The following is a 17,803-nucleotide window of genomic DNA, read 5'->3' as shown; positions in this document are numbered from 1 at the left end:
CTGGGAGCAGCAGACATGGCCTGCAAAGGGACTTGGGGACCGCAGCTCATGGAAGGGTTTCACTGAAGCAATCTGAAAGTCCTTCATGGAGCTTAGATAATTTAAAAACAAGTGAAATACTTTCCCCCCCTTTAACCAGTTTCTGAGGAAAAAAAAAAAAAAAAAAAAAAAAAAAAAAAAAAAAAAAAAAAAAAAAACACAACCAAAACTGTGTGAGAAAAAACAATGCTTTAAATTACCCTTACTGGAAAATTGACCAAAACATGGTCTAAAAAACACTGTCTCTCAGTCAGTCACAACCATTTTCCAGGCACTGGGGTGCCCTTACAGCCACTGGGGACCCTCCACGGCCCGGGAGTTACCAGTGTTCTCCTTACTGGAGAACTCCTCTCAAGCTGGGAAGTTCCATCTTTGGTTTCATTGGGCAGCTTCACGTGTCTCTCTCCATGGTGTCTGTTCAGCGTAAGAACTTCCTGTGTTTCTGCCCTCCTTTGTTTCTCCATGGATAGCAATGGGATATTGGAAAGGCTGGAGGTTTTGAATCTGCTGGAACCTACGTCTCCAGAATTGGACTTGGTTAATAAATCATCCTCAGAGGCATTTCTCCTAGATTCCCTGAACAGAAGGTTATCCCCACCAAACACCGGGTAATGTTGGTCTGCAGAACACCCTTCTGTCTTTCCCAGGGTCTTCTGCTTCATCTCTTTCCTGGTGACTTCTGGTTTATCATTCCCACCTTTCAACTGCTCAACAGAACGGGATGTTTGGATCCTTCCCACTGTTTCTGTACTTCCTGGCTTGCCGAGATGTCTTTGGGGACTTGCTGACCTTCCTCGATTTCCACGGGAAGACTCCTTTTTGTCACTATTCTTCATCTCTTTTCCTGTGGTTTTACTCTCACTCCTGGAACTGTCAGATTTATGTGAGAGATTGCTTTTCTCAGAATCCCCTTTCCTGGGGCTGTGGAATCCCATTTGAGGGTATCCTTCAGCAGCCCCTGACTTTGCTGGACTGGCAGGTCTGTCCTTTCTGGTCTCTGCTTCTGAAGTACCTTTAGTGATTCCAAACCCAGGACTTGAGGGACATTCCCATCTGTTCTTTGTTCTCTGGGGATAAGACTGAGGCTTCCTCTCACACAGGTTTTCAGTTAAAGTGCTTAACTTGTCAGGCACAGTGTTCTCTGCTTGTTCCAGTTCCTCAGACAGCTGAACTCTGGTTAAAGCTTCTCCTGGTACTGCTAAATAACACACTTCAGATGGGGAAGCAGAATGGGAAGATGAAGATAATAATGGTGACTGTTCTTCATATATTACATTTGATGAAGCAGGATTGGAGCTATCGCAATCACCTGGAAGCAAATGGCAAGAGATTTAATTTAATACATAAGAAGTAATAATCAGCAAACTACTGAGTTCAATTCAAAAAACATTATGGAATGACATACTTTCAAAGCTTTATTTAGCCAGATTTCTGTATTGTGTTGTTCCACAACAACCCTGAGGATGTGATTTTGGAAAAAAAATATCTAATTCTCAGAATGCTGGATCCCTGCAGGACTGATATGGTCTTGTATCAAAACAATTCGAGAGCCTACACAGCAAAATTTCAAATTAAAAAGTCCCTAACCTACATTTTTTAATAAAACCTAACAAACTAGAACTGTTATTCCTACAGGAATCTGAAACAGTGAAAAGTTTGGGTTATTCATAGCTTTGCACTTTAAAAATAGGAAGAGATGAAACAAGATATGCAGATTTACCAAGTCTTTAAGGAAAAACCAAGAAAAGCACTGAAAGCCCTTAATGTTGCTCAGGTTTCACGTAGGGACACAGACTGGAAGGAGCCAAACCTGAAGGAGGAAGAGAAAAAGCCCAGAAGTACATACCAAAAAAAAAAAAAAAAAATCAGAGTACAGCAAGCAAGATCTCAATCAGAAATGTGGGATTAACAGCAAGGCAAGAGGCCATAAACCCTTCCCCACTCCACTACTTCCTTCACCTCATCCCAGGCCCCACTCTAGACAAAAGTGCTGGCTTGGACATGTTCCAGAGGTTCCCTTTTGTCTGATTCTCTTTCTCCTTCAAAGCTCAGGGAATTTCTGCGACCGGCAGGGTCAGTAGTGATGCTCAGGACCCTTTTCTAGCTTTCAGGAGGAAAGAAATTGAGACAGTTCTGAGCAGATTTTACCCTTTGAGTGAATGCCAGTAAGAGACTGAACACAAAAAGTATTTTGATAGCTCAAACTGTGTGTTTGGGATTTTGAAAGGATAAGCTTGGGTCACTGTGACTGAAAAGCTCCTTATCAGAAAAAGTGACCCTACAATTTAGGAAATTTAACCATCAGCACCTTGGTGTCAGCATCAGGGCTTACAAAGACTAAAATGTATATTTAGAAAATTTTATGTTCTTTGCTTTAAAATGCTGCCGCTGCCAAAAGTCTCTGATTTGCAGTCTTGGAACTGAGTCAGACGCAAAGTCATCAGTTCTGAAATCTCTGGTTCCTGCAAACATTTGCTCTGCTGCCCTTCCTGGCTTTTTTGGGTTTGTTTTTTTCTTTTCTGGCCTACAGAGTTGTGGTTTCTTTTTGTAGACACAGAAATCACCTTGAATCAAACTGAATGCCTTTGGAGAGTGAAGTTGTCCCTTTCCTGCTTCCTAAAGAAGTTTTGGCTTTGAAAAACAAAGCATTTCATAATTTAGAAGGCTAAAACCAGAAATAAATATGTACAGAAACAAACTTTTAACAATACTGTAGCACAGAAAATTTTCATTTAAAAGGCAATTAGGGTTATCAGAATATTTTTATAGAAAAACTTGATTAGCTTGGACAGAGCTGAGAAACTAATTAGAAATATGGAATAATTTCAGATTGTGCAATACTTCTATGTACTGTCATGTGTTAATTTCCCCCAAATAATCCTTGTATTTGAAAGTATATAATTTTATTTTTCAATTTTTACATTTTAATTTTTAATTTATTTCAGTAATAAAAGCACAGCTGTCACAAAGGCAACTGCCAACTACTGCAGTGAACAAGCAGCAGAATCTCCTTATCCCACTTTACTTCCCTGCCTTGCAGCCTCAACACCAAACAGCCCTTGAGACAACGTACTGTGATCTGGTATCAGTCCAGTCCCTGGTCTCAGCAGCAGCAAAACTTTATTTCCTCCAGCCTGAATCAGCTCAATGGCTCGTGTGTGAGTGATTCCTTGGGTAGGTTCTCCATTAATTTCCACAATTTGGTCACCAACCTGAGGAAAAAAGAGCAGCAGATTAGTCTTTGGGACTCTCTGATGCTGTGAACTGGTTTTTAATTTAGAAAGAAAAAATAACAGAGGCAGATGCTTCTGTTTTCCTTCTTGTGCTAAAATACAGTGGGCATTAGTGACACCATTCCATGGATGACAAGCAGGATGTGACTCCAGGGTCTGGGGGTTCAGAGGTGCATGGAGGTTGTCTGCTCAGGAAAAAGTTCCAGAGATCTTAACCACATCTTCTATTTATTTACAAGTGATGAGGCAGATACAGGATGTGCTTGAATATATTTTCATTGATTCTGGATCACGCTGTAGAGGGAACAAGCACATGGATCACCCGCATCACACCTATCTGAGGTCACCTTATCCAGGGGAGGACATGGCACCTTCCCTACACCCACTGCCAAGCTGAGAACCACACAAACAGGTTTGACTTAGGGAAAGGAATCATTATTTCAGGTTGGACAGATCCACAGTGAGGTTTCAGAGCCAGTAAACAACTCTCACAGGTACTGGGCAGGTTAATTTCGGCCAGTGCTAACTTCCCTGGCTGCTGGAATAGCATACCCCAAAAACAGTTCTCTATTAAGCAAAATTGGGAAGGGAAATGGGGAAAACAGGGAGTAGAAGCCTATCTGGCAATGCACACAGCAGCCAACAGATGTCACCGGTGTTTAACATTAGCAGCTTAAAGAGCCTTCCTAGGCTTTGTTGAAGTCACTCTGCCAAAGGACCAAAGGAGGTCACTGCTGGCTCCTCATGGACAAGCTGGGACTGAGACACACTGGGACAGCTCAGCTAGCTGGATGAGAAGTTCGTCCTCACACTGTTCAAGTACAACCAGAAAGAGACACCACATCCAGATGACAAGAAATGAAAAGTGTGAATGACCTCAGGCTGGGTGAGCTCAGCCCATCCACGCTCTGGGCTGGGCCAGGGACTTGGCATATGCCAGCACTGGAAGGGGCTTAGTGTCAAGGACGGGAAGATCAAAGATGTGGCTCTGCACACAACACCCAAACAAAACCATCCTGTGCCTGAAAGCATTGTCCAAACACTCTTTGAGCTCTGTCAGCCTTGGGGCTGTGACCATCCCCTGGGGTAGCCTATTCCACTACCTGACCACCCTCAGAGGGAAGAACCTTTTCCCAATATCCAACATAACCCTCCCCTGACACAGCTCCAGCAGTTCCCCCAGGGCCTGCCACTGGTCCTGCCCCTCGGGTGGAAGCTGCAGACCCTGGTGAAGTCTGACTTCCAGCTCCTCTTCTCTGGGCGGAACAATTTTGGTTGCTTTGCCCAAAAAGCAAATCCCTGGAGCTCAGTGTGACAGCACTTGAAGGAGGACTATGAGAAAAAATATTAGCACTGAATGCTATACATGTGTTGTCTCTCAAGCATGTGGGGGAAAAATGCTAATTACTGTGAAGAACAGGATAAGAGACGTTAAGAATACTAAGAATTCCACATCCAATTAAGCCTCAAAGCAAGCATCTGTGCCAGCCCCATTCTGCAAATACAGGACAAAGATAGGCAGAGCCACATGCCAGCAACAAGGAAGCACAAGGACTGCAAGGGATGGCATCTCATGGGCACCTGGCTCACCTCAATGCTCCAGCCGCTGAAAATCCAACCCTGGGCAGTAGCCAGAGAGTCTCGCTTACCATTGTTCCTTCTGTTGTACCCATGTATTGTGCTTTTACTACAATATTTGAGAGTGAATTCCTTACAGAAAGGCAAGAATTCACATAATATTTGGGAAGAAATCAGGATTGTATCTCCAGAAATGGCATAGAACAACAACAGCACAATGTACACACAAACATTCCTTAAAAATTAATTGACTCGGACAGTGATTCTCCTCCCAGGTCTCTGGTGCATTCTGCTATCTATTGTTGGGGGCTCCTAAAATACCCATGAGTACCTGCTGCTCATACCCAGGGATGCTACTGTAACCCAGCAAAGCGGACAATCCCTTTGGGACAGCCAGAGCTGTTAATGGATTTCTCATCCAAAAGTCCATGGCCACAGGGACAGCTGGAAGAAGGGCAAAGGCCCAGATGCTGTTCTGGGACCCTGTGCTTGTGAAAATCCAAGTTTGTTGCCACTCTTGGTAAATTAATGTATCAACTGCATCAACAAATTGATTAGAGAAGGCAAACCTACATGGACTCTCCCATCCTTGACTGCTGGCCCATCCTCAGCCAGACGGAGGATGAATAAGCCCATGTTGTATTCCTTTCCTCCTCGGAGGCTGAATCCAAACCCTCGAGGGCCCCTTTCCAACTCCACTGGGAAACAGCCAGCATTCTGTGCAGGAAGTCAGAGGGGATGGGGGAAAAAAAAATTAAAGAGAGATAAGGACCTGTAGGCAGATTTAACCTTCTGTTTTTCTAGAAAAACATTACAATATTTCTACATTTTGAGCATTTCAACAGCATTCATCCCAGCTCTGGGGTGACTCAGGGTAATGGTTTTAATCTAAGTACAAACATTCAGAAAATCTTTCCTTCTGAGATAGGCACAAAATTCTTGAAGAAAGGTTGAAAATTCTTGAAGAAAGAATTCTTGTGTAGTCACTCCATAACAAGCATTTTGTGTTTCTTTCATAACTATAATAAGTGTTCAACTTCCCTGAGGAGATAATCACATTTAAAACATGAGCAAAAACATTCTGTGAGACACTTCAGTACATTTTTATACACAATGTTCTACTGTTCTACCTGTATCCAACAGGGAAATGTTTTAACATTCTGCTTTTGAGAACTCTGTGGCAATGCCAGCAGTGCCTTGATGGATGAGTATTCCCCATGTCTCCACACCCTCTGGATGGATTTTTCTACCTGGGAATGACGGCTGCCAACACCTGAAGCAGCATCCAACTGTGCCATGTGCTTGTGCTCGGGCCAGGACAGCCGGTAACTATTAGAAACTTCTTTTCCAGCTTCACCTTCTGTAGCTCCCCTACGGAAAGGTGAAAGGACATGGATGTTGCCTTCACATCAATCCTTCTGGCTAAGCTTTTCTCACCATTCCCAGCCCCTTTTCCCAACCTGTCAGGGTTGATCGGTGCCAATCCCAGTGGTCGGTGCTGTGGGGCCGGGCTCTGCCTGGCTGAGTTTGTTCCTGATGGAGGACCACGTTGCTCTAGAATCCAAACAAAATCAACAGTCACGAGTTCACAAATCTGCAGCCAGGACAATGGTCACCACCACTGCTGGGGCTACTGTTCCCAAGGAACCACAGCTGCGACACCTTGAGCCAAGCTCACGTGGGCACAACAGACAGAGGATTTTCCAAGCCAGGGACACAAGTACAGCTCCTCAGTTCCATGGAATAAATTCTTAGGAATTCCAGTCCTTACTTTTACTCTTTTACCCTGCTTTCCCTCTGGAAATACCAACACAATTGTATGGATCCTGACACGAATAGAAGGGTTTTAGCCTGTTTGCAACTTGATAAATGCCAGAGGGGATCAGGGCTGATCAGATCCATGAAATTGGTTCAGATACTCATTATCGTAAGATTTTTTAAGAATGTCCATTTGAGTAATAGTCCTCTGTAAAGGTAAGGGAATGAGGATCTGCAGGAGAAATAGGGATTTAGAGGTGAAGGCCCCATCCAATAAAGGTAAATTGCCAACTCATTTAAGGCCCAACAGAGTTTTCCATTGCCCAGTGAGGAACTGGTCTCTTGGGAGAAGGTGTTCGCTGGCAGGCAATCAAGGGGAATGTTAAAGTTTTTTGCCTTCTCCCAAAAGCTAAGTAAAAAAAAAAGTTTTAATAAAATAATTCCTATTATTTTCCCCTCCAGGAAAAATACTGTTAGTGTGCACTTTACAATAAATCCAGCGCATTTCTGGAAAAAGCCTCGTGTTTCAGGATACAAAAATGACACTCTTACTTAAGAATAAAGAAGCAAAATCTATGCAAAAAGCTGCCTCTTAACTGGAACCTGAATGGCAAGCAGTGGCCCACGATGGACTTTTGTGCTGAAATATAAACTATTAACTCCTTTTCCCTGAAAGGGTTAAAAAACAATCATTCTCAGCACCAAAACTAGAGATTGTTCCAGCCCCATTAGGTGCAGCAGATCACTGCATTTCTTAATTATGAACAAACAAATTCCACTAAAATACAAAAAAAAGCGCTCAGGAATGTTAAGGGAAGAGAAATTTAAAGTGTATTACACTGAATTTCTCATGTATGTGAGACCTCCTGAGCCCTCCACACATCTGCTTGGTGCTGTTCTCATGACATGCCTTAAAGAGGTTTTTCTCTATAGAGAGAAAACGTCATTTTTTACTCTTGGTTTATGCTCAGATTTTTAATTTAGAAGCATAGGCAAGAAAATCGCCATCTGTTTGTACAAATCCTGCAGCCTTCTCTGCAGCCTCCTCTCATGTGTTCCCAGCTAATACATGACAAAAGCTGACAGGCTCCTGCTTTTGTGAAAAATGTTGAAGAATCTCTTCTGGTGCATGAAGGGAATTAATTTATTCCCATGAAAAGCAAAGATCAAAGGCGTGCGTGTGAAAGACTGGGGGGAGAGAAGGAGACCAGGCAGAGATCTTTTTGCCACTCTCAGAAGACAAAGCTGGGGAAGAGCAAACTCTGTCAGGGTTTCTGCCTTGTGAGGCTCAACAGCTTCCAGCAAAAAAGGGCATTTTGTGTTTTTGGAGCTGGATCCTGGATTTTCCTGGGTGTGAACCAGCCCTGTGAGGCTCAGCTCTCTTCCTGAGTGTCTGAAGCCCTGACTCACCAACATCTATGCTGGATTCCCCCACTACACAGGCTCTACTGTGAGCTAAACTATTTATTTAGCTACATCAAGGGGAATTTTAAAGTGGAGATATATTCCCACTCCAGTGGAACTGGTTCTGCTTCTTTCTCCTTCATTGTCACAAATTTCTTTATATCTGAAACATGCCAATTCCAGCTCCTCTGAGCTACAGATTTTTACTGTCTGATCTTTTCTCTGGTTTTACCACCTGCTACTGAGTGGTTCTTTCCTCTCTTTGCTGAGTCCCCTCAAGTTCTGTTTTTATCTCTGTATTTTGGCTCCAAATCTGTAACTGAGGCAGTGGGAAAGGTTTTTACACAAAGTCCATGTAAGGTCATACACAAATAAAGAGTAGAAATATGATACTCAGAAAACTTATTTTGAAAACAAGTGGATGGTGTTCCTGACCATGGCAGCCCAATGGACTTTCAGGTCTTCCAATCCAAACTGGTCTGGATTTGATGACTAAAAGCTGCAGAGAAAATAGATCTAATTCAACCAACTCAAGCTTCAGTTGCTTTATAAACATAACCCATGGCAACTGCTTTGAAAGTGTGTCCCTTCAAACTGGAATATGCCAGATTTGATAAAAATAAAAATCTTAATAGAAAAATAACAACTTATAGAGGTCTCTCTACTTCAAGCATTAATAAAAAGGAACATTTAGTCTTTTGAAATTCTGTGTTACAGGCTGAGATGACACATTAAATATTTGCAATGAACGTGAAATTAGAGACTCATCTGCTGGCTTTATTCACAGCCTGGCTCTCGGTACTTCTTATTTCAAAGGTGAAGAAAGTCAACTTTCTGACAAAATAATGACAGGGAGTTTAATTAAACCCGTAAGCAGCATTCAAGAAAAATGCAGGGCAGGAAAACAGCTTTTCTCTTCAAATTACTGGATTTTACGTATTTACGTTTTTCTTTAGAAATAATACCACAGTGCATGTGTTGCGGAAGATAAATAAATACGATTATCCATAGATAATGCAGCCAGGATTAGAACGGTTCTCCCAGCTGGCCGGACGGCGCCCCTGCCTGTGGATGGGTCCTGGAGTCAAGTGGACTGTTCCATCTCACCCCCCAAAAGATGTATTGTTCACCCCGCACCTGTACCCTCCCTAAAACATCAAGTGCCTGTAACCCCACTGGCCCGAGCCTTGTTCCAGCCCACCTTGAAGCTCCTTGAAAAAGGGGGCTTTGAGGGGCACACGCCCTCTTGGAACCTCCTCCCCCCTCTTGGAGTTTCCCCTCTCCTAGAGCATCCTTTTGTCTCTCCCCTCCTCCACCTCTTGGAGCCTCGCCATGTGCTGCGTCTGGGAGCACGAGGCAGAACCTTCTGCACCCCCAATAAACCTCTTTCCCCAAGAGCAAACTTCAGAGATCTCTGCCTCCATTCATCTACACCGTGCTGGAGCCTGCTATTTTCAACATGCATGCAGCGGTACATGGGAGCTGTCATTAAGTCACAGCCTCCGAAGATGGGACTTTGTAGTCCCCAGGACTCACTCTGCTGCTCAGGTGACACAGCAGGTTTTGCAGGTGCAAGATTGGCAAAAAAACCCTGTCAAGGCTTTTTTCCCGTGTGATGTGGAAAAGGGATGTGACCTTTTTCCAAAGGGGAGCTTTGGCAGACAGAACTGCAGAATGTTTCTGCTGCAGGGATGCAGCATTAGGGAATTTGTGTGTTTTAACAATGCAAAACACAAAAAAAGCAAAAAAAAAAAAGCAAAAACTCATGGCTTAAATGGAGACATTTGGAAAGCAGGAGTCCCTGTGGCCTTAGGGCAGGGAGAGAGGATCCTGGCAGCACCCATTGGTAACAGAGCACTGGCAGCACCTGCAACAGCAGGAGCTGGGCGCCTGAGCTGGGGAGAGATTTTCTCACTAAGCATGATCCTGTGGCTGCTGCAGACCCTTGAGGGGTCATTTCTCTTTCGCTGGAGAATACAAGATCCAGACAGGATGTTTCTATGTGAGCAGCACTTTCTCTCTCTCACACGTGAGAATTTCTCTCACTCTTCATTGTGTTGTTAATAATTTTAGCTCCTTTTTGGGTACAATCACCTTGTTGAGGCAGCTCCTCTCTCTGTCCCAGCTGCCTTCAGCTCTACCAGAGCAAACACATGAGCTTCCAACTTATTCAATTTCCAGGACGGGTCCCACTCAACTCAGGATATTCTAAGATTTACTCTCCGTAATTTCCAAACATCTTCAAAAGGTCCATTTAAGCCAATAAACTTCAGCAGTGATAAATACCCAACTTTGGTATTTTGGTGGCACCTTCCTTACCTTCCTCAGCCACCACTGTGAGGGTGACCACGTTGCCTGCATCCTTGATGAGCTGCACAATGCTGTCATGAGAGAGCTCCACAATGGACTGGCTGTTTACTGCTGAGATTCTATCACCCACCTTCAGCTTCCCACACTGGTCAGCTGGGCTTCCCTCGATAACCCGACCGATCTTGTGAGGAATCACTAGGAAACACGAATAGGCACAGTAACACCGTAAGTATGCACAGAATTATAGAATATCCTGAGTGGGAAGGGATCCACAAGGATCAAAATCCAACTCCTGGCCCTGCACAGGGCAGCCTCAAGAATCCTACCATTTGCAAATCAGATAAGCATCACATAGACTCAGAACTGCCAGTCACAGAATCATGACATATGCTGATTTGGAGGGACCCACAAGGATCAACTCCTGACACTGCGGAGGACATCCCAAAAACCAAACAAATCCCACCCTATGCCTGAAGAGTGTTGTCCAAACAATGCTTGAGCTCTGACAGCTTTGAGTCTGTGACCACTTCTTTGAGGAGCCTGTTAAGTGCCCCACCACCCTCTGGGAGAAGAAGCTTTTCCTAATATTCAACCTAACTCTCCTCTGGCACAGCTCCAGTCATTCCCTTTCCTATCACTGGTCACCACACAGCAGAGATCAGTGTTTGTCCCTCCTCTCCTGCTCCAAAGGGTGAAACTGCTTGTACAGGACAAACCTGCAAATAATGAGGGATGCTTCATTGTGAGTGAATGGAGATGCCAACCCAACAGCATGGCCTTCTCATGTACAGGGTGCTGTGCCTGAAGGAAAACATGGGAAGGAAATGGATCACATCTGCAAAGGGATGAGTGAGAATGTGTGGTCCTGGAGTGCACCAAAACAGCTGGTTTTACCATATATAATGTGGTTTTCCATTTCATGCATCAACCCTCACACACAGTGTGGGCTCAGAGAGAGTTATGGCCATCCACTGTAACACAGAGATTCAGATGCATGGGCAAACTCTTCTTACTTGCAAACAAAAATTAACCCTTAAACACACTTCAAAAATATATCAAACTTCTCCTGCTGGGGACTGATTCCATCAGGTGAGGACTGAACAGGGAGCTTGTGCAAGGCCAGCAAGGTGCTACATCAGCTTTGTACAGACTTGACAGTTTTTCCTGGTCTCTGAGATGAATAGGCACTTGTAATAATTGTCTCAAATTTCCTCCAGCTCTCCTGGCTCGGTTCCCTCAGTTCACCTCAGAGTGACACTGTACCCTGCAAAGACTCCTCCAGAAGCCAAAGCTATGAGGCCAGAATGGACAGACTGGAGAACAGAAGAAATGTTACGAGAAGTAGAAGGAAAAAAGTTTGATTTCAGTTCCTTTCCTAGAGACGACTATGCCTGAGCCACATCCGTATCTCACAACTGCAATACCAGACCAGACTACTTTTTCATTTGATGATTTCTCTTGACAAACTCACTCACAGATGGTAACAAGTTCATTGTTTTCCACCAAATACTGTACACTTTACTTCCTCCGATACCCAAAATAGGAATTTTTACCTGATTAGGTAATATAAAGCCAAGGTTGAAACTATGCTTCCATTAATATGCCAATGAATTAGTGAAACACTACACTACAGCCGGACAAATATCTACATCCCAAATGCTGCCCTGTAACAAGTGCACACTCTTGGGTATGGGTTGTGTGAGATATAAATTCCTTTTCCCCATTCTTGTCACAGCTGGGTGAACAAGAGCATAAATATGAAGAAAGACAGACCAAGACTCAACCAGCTGGGCTGTGCCAGTCAAGTGGAAAGCTGACCATGAGGGAAATACCAGCACTTCACAGAAAGAGCTATCTGTGGAGAAGCCCGTGAGGTCAGGCAGGGGCAGAGCCACCAGGACATGGCACTTACCTCCAGGAGGAGGTTTGTTCTTGGAGGTGAGTATGACAAAACCAAATCCTTCGTTCTCCTTCCGCTGCAGACGGACATCGTAGACTTCTGGGCATGGCTGGCTGGCAAAGTCGACATGGTTCAGCCGAGGAGAGCCATTCTGTGTCAGGACAGGCTGTGGCTCCTCCTCCTCTGCCTGCTTTTCCCCTTGCAGGGAATAGACAAACAACAAATAAGGAACAAATCACACAAATCAACTTCAGCACAACCATGAAGCTCAGCTGTCAGTGCCAGCATGAGGTGGCAACAGCAGTTGCTAGTGAGAGCAGGGAGTCCTTGTCAGCAGTAAATCCCACCCCAGCTTTGTCACTCATGGAGTCACAGACTAATCTTCTCTAAAGTGTTGATCTGGACACTGATCTAAAACTCCATCATCTCAAGATCTTGCTCTGAAACAGCTCCCGTTTGAATACAGTTAATCTTCCTACACACTAATGCCAAGAGACTTGAGAATACAGCATATGGAAGGTGTCCCTGCCCATGGCAGGGCATGGGACAAAATGAGCTTTAAGGTCCCTTCCAACCCAAACCATTCTGGGATGTTGAGAAAACAGACTGCATTATTATGCAATTTCCATAGCACTAATGGCTGTTCTAACTGCTACCTGCAAAAAGGTTTGAAGAAACCACCCCTGCATCATAATTTTCAGAGCCTTACCTGTGTGAGCAGTGCAAGCTAGCGAGCAACAGAGTCCAAGCCTATTCAATTCTGCTTTTCTCCATTTAAGAATTATAGCTGACTCTCCTCAATCTCAGGCTGCTCAGCCCCAGTGCAGTAATTAAGTTCCAGAGCAGCTTCAGTGGATTCGATTACAAGCCCTAAGTGCTCTTTCTAAGCAAGAAGACACCTACCACTGAAGAAGATCTTCCTCCGGACAGTGAGCAGCACCTGCCCGTTCCGTGCAGCATTGGTCATTAAATCCAGAACTTGTTTGTGTGACTTCCCTTTCACAGGGACTCCATCAATGCACATCAGCTCATCTGCTGCACGCAGCCTCCCGTCCTTTTCCGCTGCTCCCAGTGGGATTATAGCACCAATATAAATCTGTGAGCAGAGTCCAGGGGTTTGAAAGGGAACATGAGTTCATCAGAACACACAGTGGTTGCAATACAGGTGAATTTGTGCAGATGAGGTCTTTTGGGGAAGACTCTTAAAGATTACTTCACTGTCCAGCTCCAGCAGAAATGCAGCCAGCAAGTGTACTCTGCAAAGCTGATCCAGTGGAGACAATATGGAGTCTCAAAGCATTCACTAAATACTTCAAATATCTTTAATCCATATTTTTGTCAGTTCTTCTCCCTTGAGCATGTTTGCCAGTTTATTAAAAAGCTCAGTTTTTGAAATGAGCACACACCATGTACTTATTATATATAGTATTTCCTAGACATTTATGATACAAAAGCTCTGGCATTCATTCTACTCTATTTTTTTTTACCAAGACTGAGGAAGAATGACTGGGAAGAAATAAAAGCTTTTGAACAAACTCAAATTTATGTGAAAAGCTGCTTATAGACAGTTTGACATTTCAAGTTGCTTCAGTTCTCAGCTTTTGGTAATTAGATAATGAATTCAAGCATCAACAGTTCTGCCTACTCCCCACCTCAAAAAGTGCTACTAAATATAATACAGAGAAGAACAACACACTCAATTTCATATGCTACAATCACTTTCAATTAAATTGAAGATTAAGGGTAACAACAGCTAGTATTGCTGGAGTGGGCAGCTCAGCAGTACACATCACTCAAGACATCAGCTCTACACTTCCTAACAGCTATGGGTGTTATGGAAACCAAACACCACAAATGTTATAAAGGGCAACAGAAGTAAGATTCTCTGAGTTTGCTCTTTACTTTAAATGCATGTTAGTGAGGGAGGAAGGGAAAAAAAAAAAAATGCTAACACTGGATCACAGCTGGGAATGGAAAAACTGAATTCCTTCACTGTAATCAGAAAACAATCCATGCAGATCTATTCCAAAAGCTTTTTCTCTCCACTTAAACATCTTAAAGAAAGGTCCCTCATATATAGTACAAGTCTTGGAACTTCTTCCCAGAGAGAAATTTATGCATGCTTGAAAATAGAGGGAAGTCTCCTAAAAGCTACCTTTGGAGAACAGACCATCCAGGGGTGTCTGCTCTGGCATTTGCCCAGCTGCCTCCAACACAATGCATGCTTAAATAGCCAGCGGGAGAAGCAGGGAATAAAAGGGGTGTGTCACCATCTCACACCTCTTTCCACTGGGCTGCAAGGAAAGGAAGAGCCTAATGAAATTTTGACAGAAGGAGCAACTGCTTCCTTCTTCCTTCTACTCAGCTGCTTCCCAGGATGCGCTGCTGTGCACAGCTCACCAATGACTGAATTGCCGCCATGGGGATCAGCTGACAATGAGCCAAAGGCTGGGGACCAGCATGGCCCTTCCAAGGGCTCCAAAACACAGCAACAGCTGTAGAAACACCACCAGTGTCCTCGGCCTGACAAAAAATTGTGCCCAAGGATGGGGCTGGTAATGGGAAGGGTGTGGAACCTTGGAGACTGGCGTCCACAAAGAGGAGAAAAAAATAAAGGTAATCAGGACCAATTCCTGACCTCTGAAAGGCAGGTAGTGAATCGATCAATTTTGTCACCACTGAACTGCCCGGATGGGATAATTAAAAATAAGGATGACAGAGTACGATCACTTCAACAGCAATACTATGAGATAACTGTGAGCAGTTTCACTTACAGGTTGATCTGGTCCATCCCCACCAAGCACCCGGAAACCAAAGCCTGATTCTTGTTTTCTCAGGAAAACATCTAAATCTCTTGTGTTTGGAGCTAAGAAAAAAAAAACAGTATTTCAAAACATGTAAAGAGGTATCTTGGATTATTGAAGGATTCTTGAAGGATTCTGCTTTGGTGGTACACTCTGAGTCTTCTAGTGACAAAACACAGTAACCAATTATACATTGATATCCTCTTTTCAAAATGGTATAATTAATTTTCAAAGCAGAAATCTCAACTACATCTGTGCAGTAAACCAGGATAAAAGCCACTCTGTGACATAGCTCACAGCTACTTTTATAAGCAGGTCTAGTGCAGTTTACTTCAGAACCATCCTTGAGATTATTTCTGCAATTAACTGTTTTACTGAAAATACGGCTGAAACATACTTTATCTTTTTTGTTTTTCTGATTGCTGTTGGAATTATGCATTACTTGAAATGTTTTATCCACAAACTTAGCAACAAAGTCTCAGTAGTTTTACTGCACATGCAGCAAAAGAAAAAATTCCTTCATAATTGAGTATTTTCAAGTTGAAGGTGATGTACTTACGTTTGTCCTCATAAATTGTCTTAGACTTCAGGTAGACTTCGGACGGGTCCAGTTTAGGAGAACCTGGTCGCACAGCAGAAGGCGGAAAGGGCATCGGCTGCGGAATGGTATCGCTGACAGCTTCCAAACTTCCAGAACTGTCCTGTTTGTCCTTCTGAAACAGCCCACAGATGCAAAATCCACATTAAATAAAGGCATGGCTACACTTGTGGGTGCAAAGACAATGAACACCATGCGGAAGAAAATCACAAGAAAGGAACAAAATTACAGCTTTTCCAGTGGGTACGTCTGACCAGAGTACTAAAGTCTTCCTCACTGATACTTGAACTTCTGCTGGAGTCTAAGCTTGGAAAGAGTTTGAAGTGACTGATACTCAGAGAGGAGTGAAGATGGGCAGATGCTGGTAGTTACCATCAGATGGGATGAAGTGGAGCATAAAGGACCAATCACGTTTGGAGAAGACACTGAATCCTTGTCAGGCACCAGCCAGACTCTGGACCACAATCCAGAACCATAAGTACATGCTGCTCCACAGGCACTGCCTCCTGTCCCCTGCCAAGCTCCTCCCAGCAAGCAACAAAGGTGCTCCCAGAATGAGGTGTTTGCTGGAGCAATACACATAAGGGACAAGAGGACACACTTGGATAGTGTGAGGCGTTAACAACTTGCTATTTCTCTTTTCATGATCTGACAGCTGCAACACTCCTGTTCATGAGGCAAGCCAAACATCCTTGTGATCCCTCATCTAAATCCCCAATCAATTATGCAACAAAATAACTCTTAAATATTTCTTCTGGGCTGAAACCCAGCCTGGAAAACTGGCACGTGGCAGTGCATGCTAAACAACAGCCAGAGCAGAACAAATGTAGATCTGCCCTTCCGCCAAGAGCAGAAGAAACTGCCCAGAGCCATTCAGCAGTTTGACACTTCTTGTATGTTTAAAAATTCAAGAACTTGCCCTAAGTGAACTATTTTGCCACGCTGCTTAATGCCACTGAGCATCAAGCACTCTGTGGGCTGCTGCTGCTGTATGTATGCTGGAATAGAATGCCAGTCCCCAAGTCCAAACTATTTTTAGCACATTGCCACGGGATCCAGGCTGACAGGGCCAGGGCCCTCCAACTGCAGGGATTTCTGCTCTTTTTTATTCAGTGTGGGCAGGTGGATGCTTGCAAGGAACAGAATCTGAAGATCTTATTGAGCACAGTCATCTTTGAGCATGCTGAACATGTGCGCTTGTCTCATTCCACTGCTGGGATACAACTAAGGTTGTGCTCAAACAGCAGGATAAAGATAGAAAGAGAAGTTACAGCTATGTTCTGGTAATGGGGTTTTCATAAATTTCCCTGATTTATTCTGTACAAGAAGCATTTTTAAAGAAGTATCTGTGTTCCATCAGCCTAATTTACAGTAGAATCCTTCATAATAAACATAAGCATTAATATCAGCATTATTAAATCAGAGGTCGTTCTATTAAGACCAAGGATTCTTTGCTGAGCTAATGTATATTAAAGATGCCCTGAAAGATCAAAATTCCAAGAGCAATGAGTATCAAGCTATGAATGTACAGCTCCATAGAGACTTGCTGAAAATATGGATCCAAAGATAAGCATGTCCAGAAGGGAGTACTAACCAGTCCATTAATTCTATGCAAGGATTGAGAAGAATCAAAGGATCATAAACTTCCTTTAGGAATGAAAAAAATAGATAACTGTATTTTGTTTCCCTTTTAATGGGTATTCTAACAGCATGTACTTAGACAAAGAATTTATGCCTACCAAGCAGGTATGGTTTTGCTAAACCATCTTGCAGGTTATCATAGGGGGTAAAATCCAGAGGAAATGAGATTACAAAGCATGTCAGAAACAAGTTAAATACATCACCAATACTCACTCCTTTGGCAGCTTTAGTAGGAGAGGGTGGACCTGAAGAAAATATAAAGTAACTTTAATAGCAGGTTACAGAAAGTTTCAACAACATTTCAGCAATATAATCAGCTTCTCCTGGGGCGAAAATAATAGCTGCTGATTCACTGTGCCTTTAAATGGCAAAGCAACCGAAACCATTACTTTAGAGAAGTCTCAATTAGAAATGATAGCTGTACAACAATGAAAAATATCTATTTATCTTTCTGCTAGAAGCTGGTCAACCAAGTCACCCCTCAGTTCATGGGATAAGGAGACTTACAAATTTGTCTGAAGGAATTTCACTTGCCACA

At 43.4% G+C, this 17,803-nt stretch overlaps 1 protein-coding gene across 2 annotated transcripts in view; it reads right to left on the bottom strand.

Annotated features, from left to right (window-relative positions):
• Positions 1-220: 220 nt before the first annotated feature.
• The window catches only part of MAGI3 (membrane associated guanylate kinase, WW and PDZ domain containing 3), a 53,691-nt gene continuing 36,108 nt past the window's right edge, over positions 221-17,803 (bottom strand). Inside the window, exons 11-22 of one of the 2 annotated variants that reach the window (XM_021539518.3) lie at positions 17,479-17,510; positions 15,586-15,739; positions 14,997-15,088; positions 13,126-13,318; positions 12,235-12,420; positions 10,332-10,517; positions 6,311-6,404; positions 6,101-6,221; positions 5,424-5,567; positions 3,113-3,251; positions 1,760-1,849; positions 1,247-1,348 (exon numbers count right to left, since the gene is read on the bottom strand). In XM_021539518.3, coding sequence (XP_021395193.1) covers positions 1,800-1,849; positions 3,113-3,251; positions 5,424-5,567; positions 6,101-6,221; positions 6,311-6,404; positions 10,332-10,517; positions 12,235-12,420; positions 13,126-13,318; positions 14,997-15,088; positions 15,586-15,739; positions 17,479-17,510 — 1,391 coding nt within the window. In that variant the 3' untranslated portion in view covers positions 1,247-1,348; positions 1,760-1,799. Of the gene's footprint in view, positions 1,349-1,759; positions 1,850-3,112; positions 3,252-5,423; positions 5,568-6,100; positions 6,222-6,310; positions 6,405-10,331; positions 10,518-12,234; positions 12,421-13,125; positions 13,319-14,996; positions 15,089-15,585; positions 15,740-17,478; positions 17,511-17,803 lie in introns of both variants that reach the window. The other variant, XM_077789098.1, reaches the window with a different exon arrangement.

Source organism: Lonchura striata, chromosome 30 (genome assembly GCF_046129695.1).
Source record: "Lonchura striata isolate bLonStr1 chromosome 30, bLonStr1.mat, whole genome shotgun sequence".
Taxonomy (NCBI): domain Eukaryota; kingdom Metazoa; phylum Chordata; class Aves; order Passeriformes; family Estrildidae; genus Lonchura; species Lonchura striata.
Note: the sequence above shows the minus strand (reverse complement) of the source record. Positions and strands in the feature narration are given on the sequence as shown.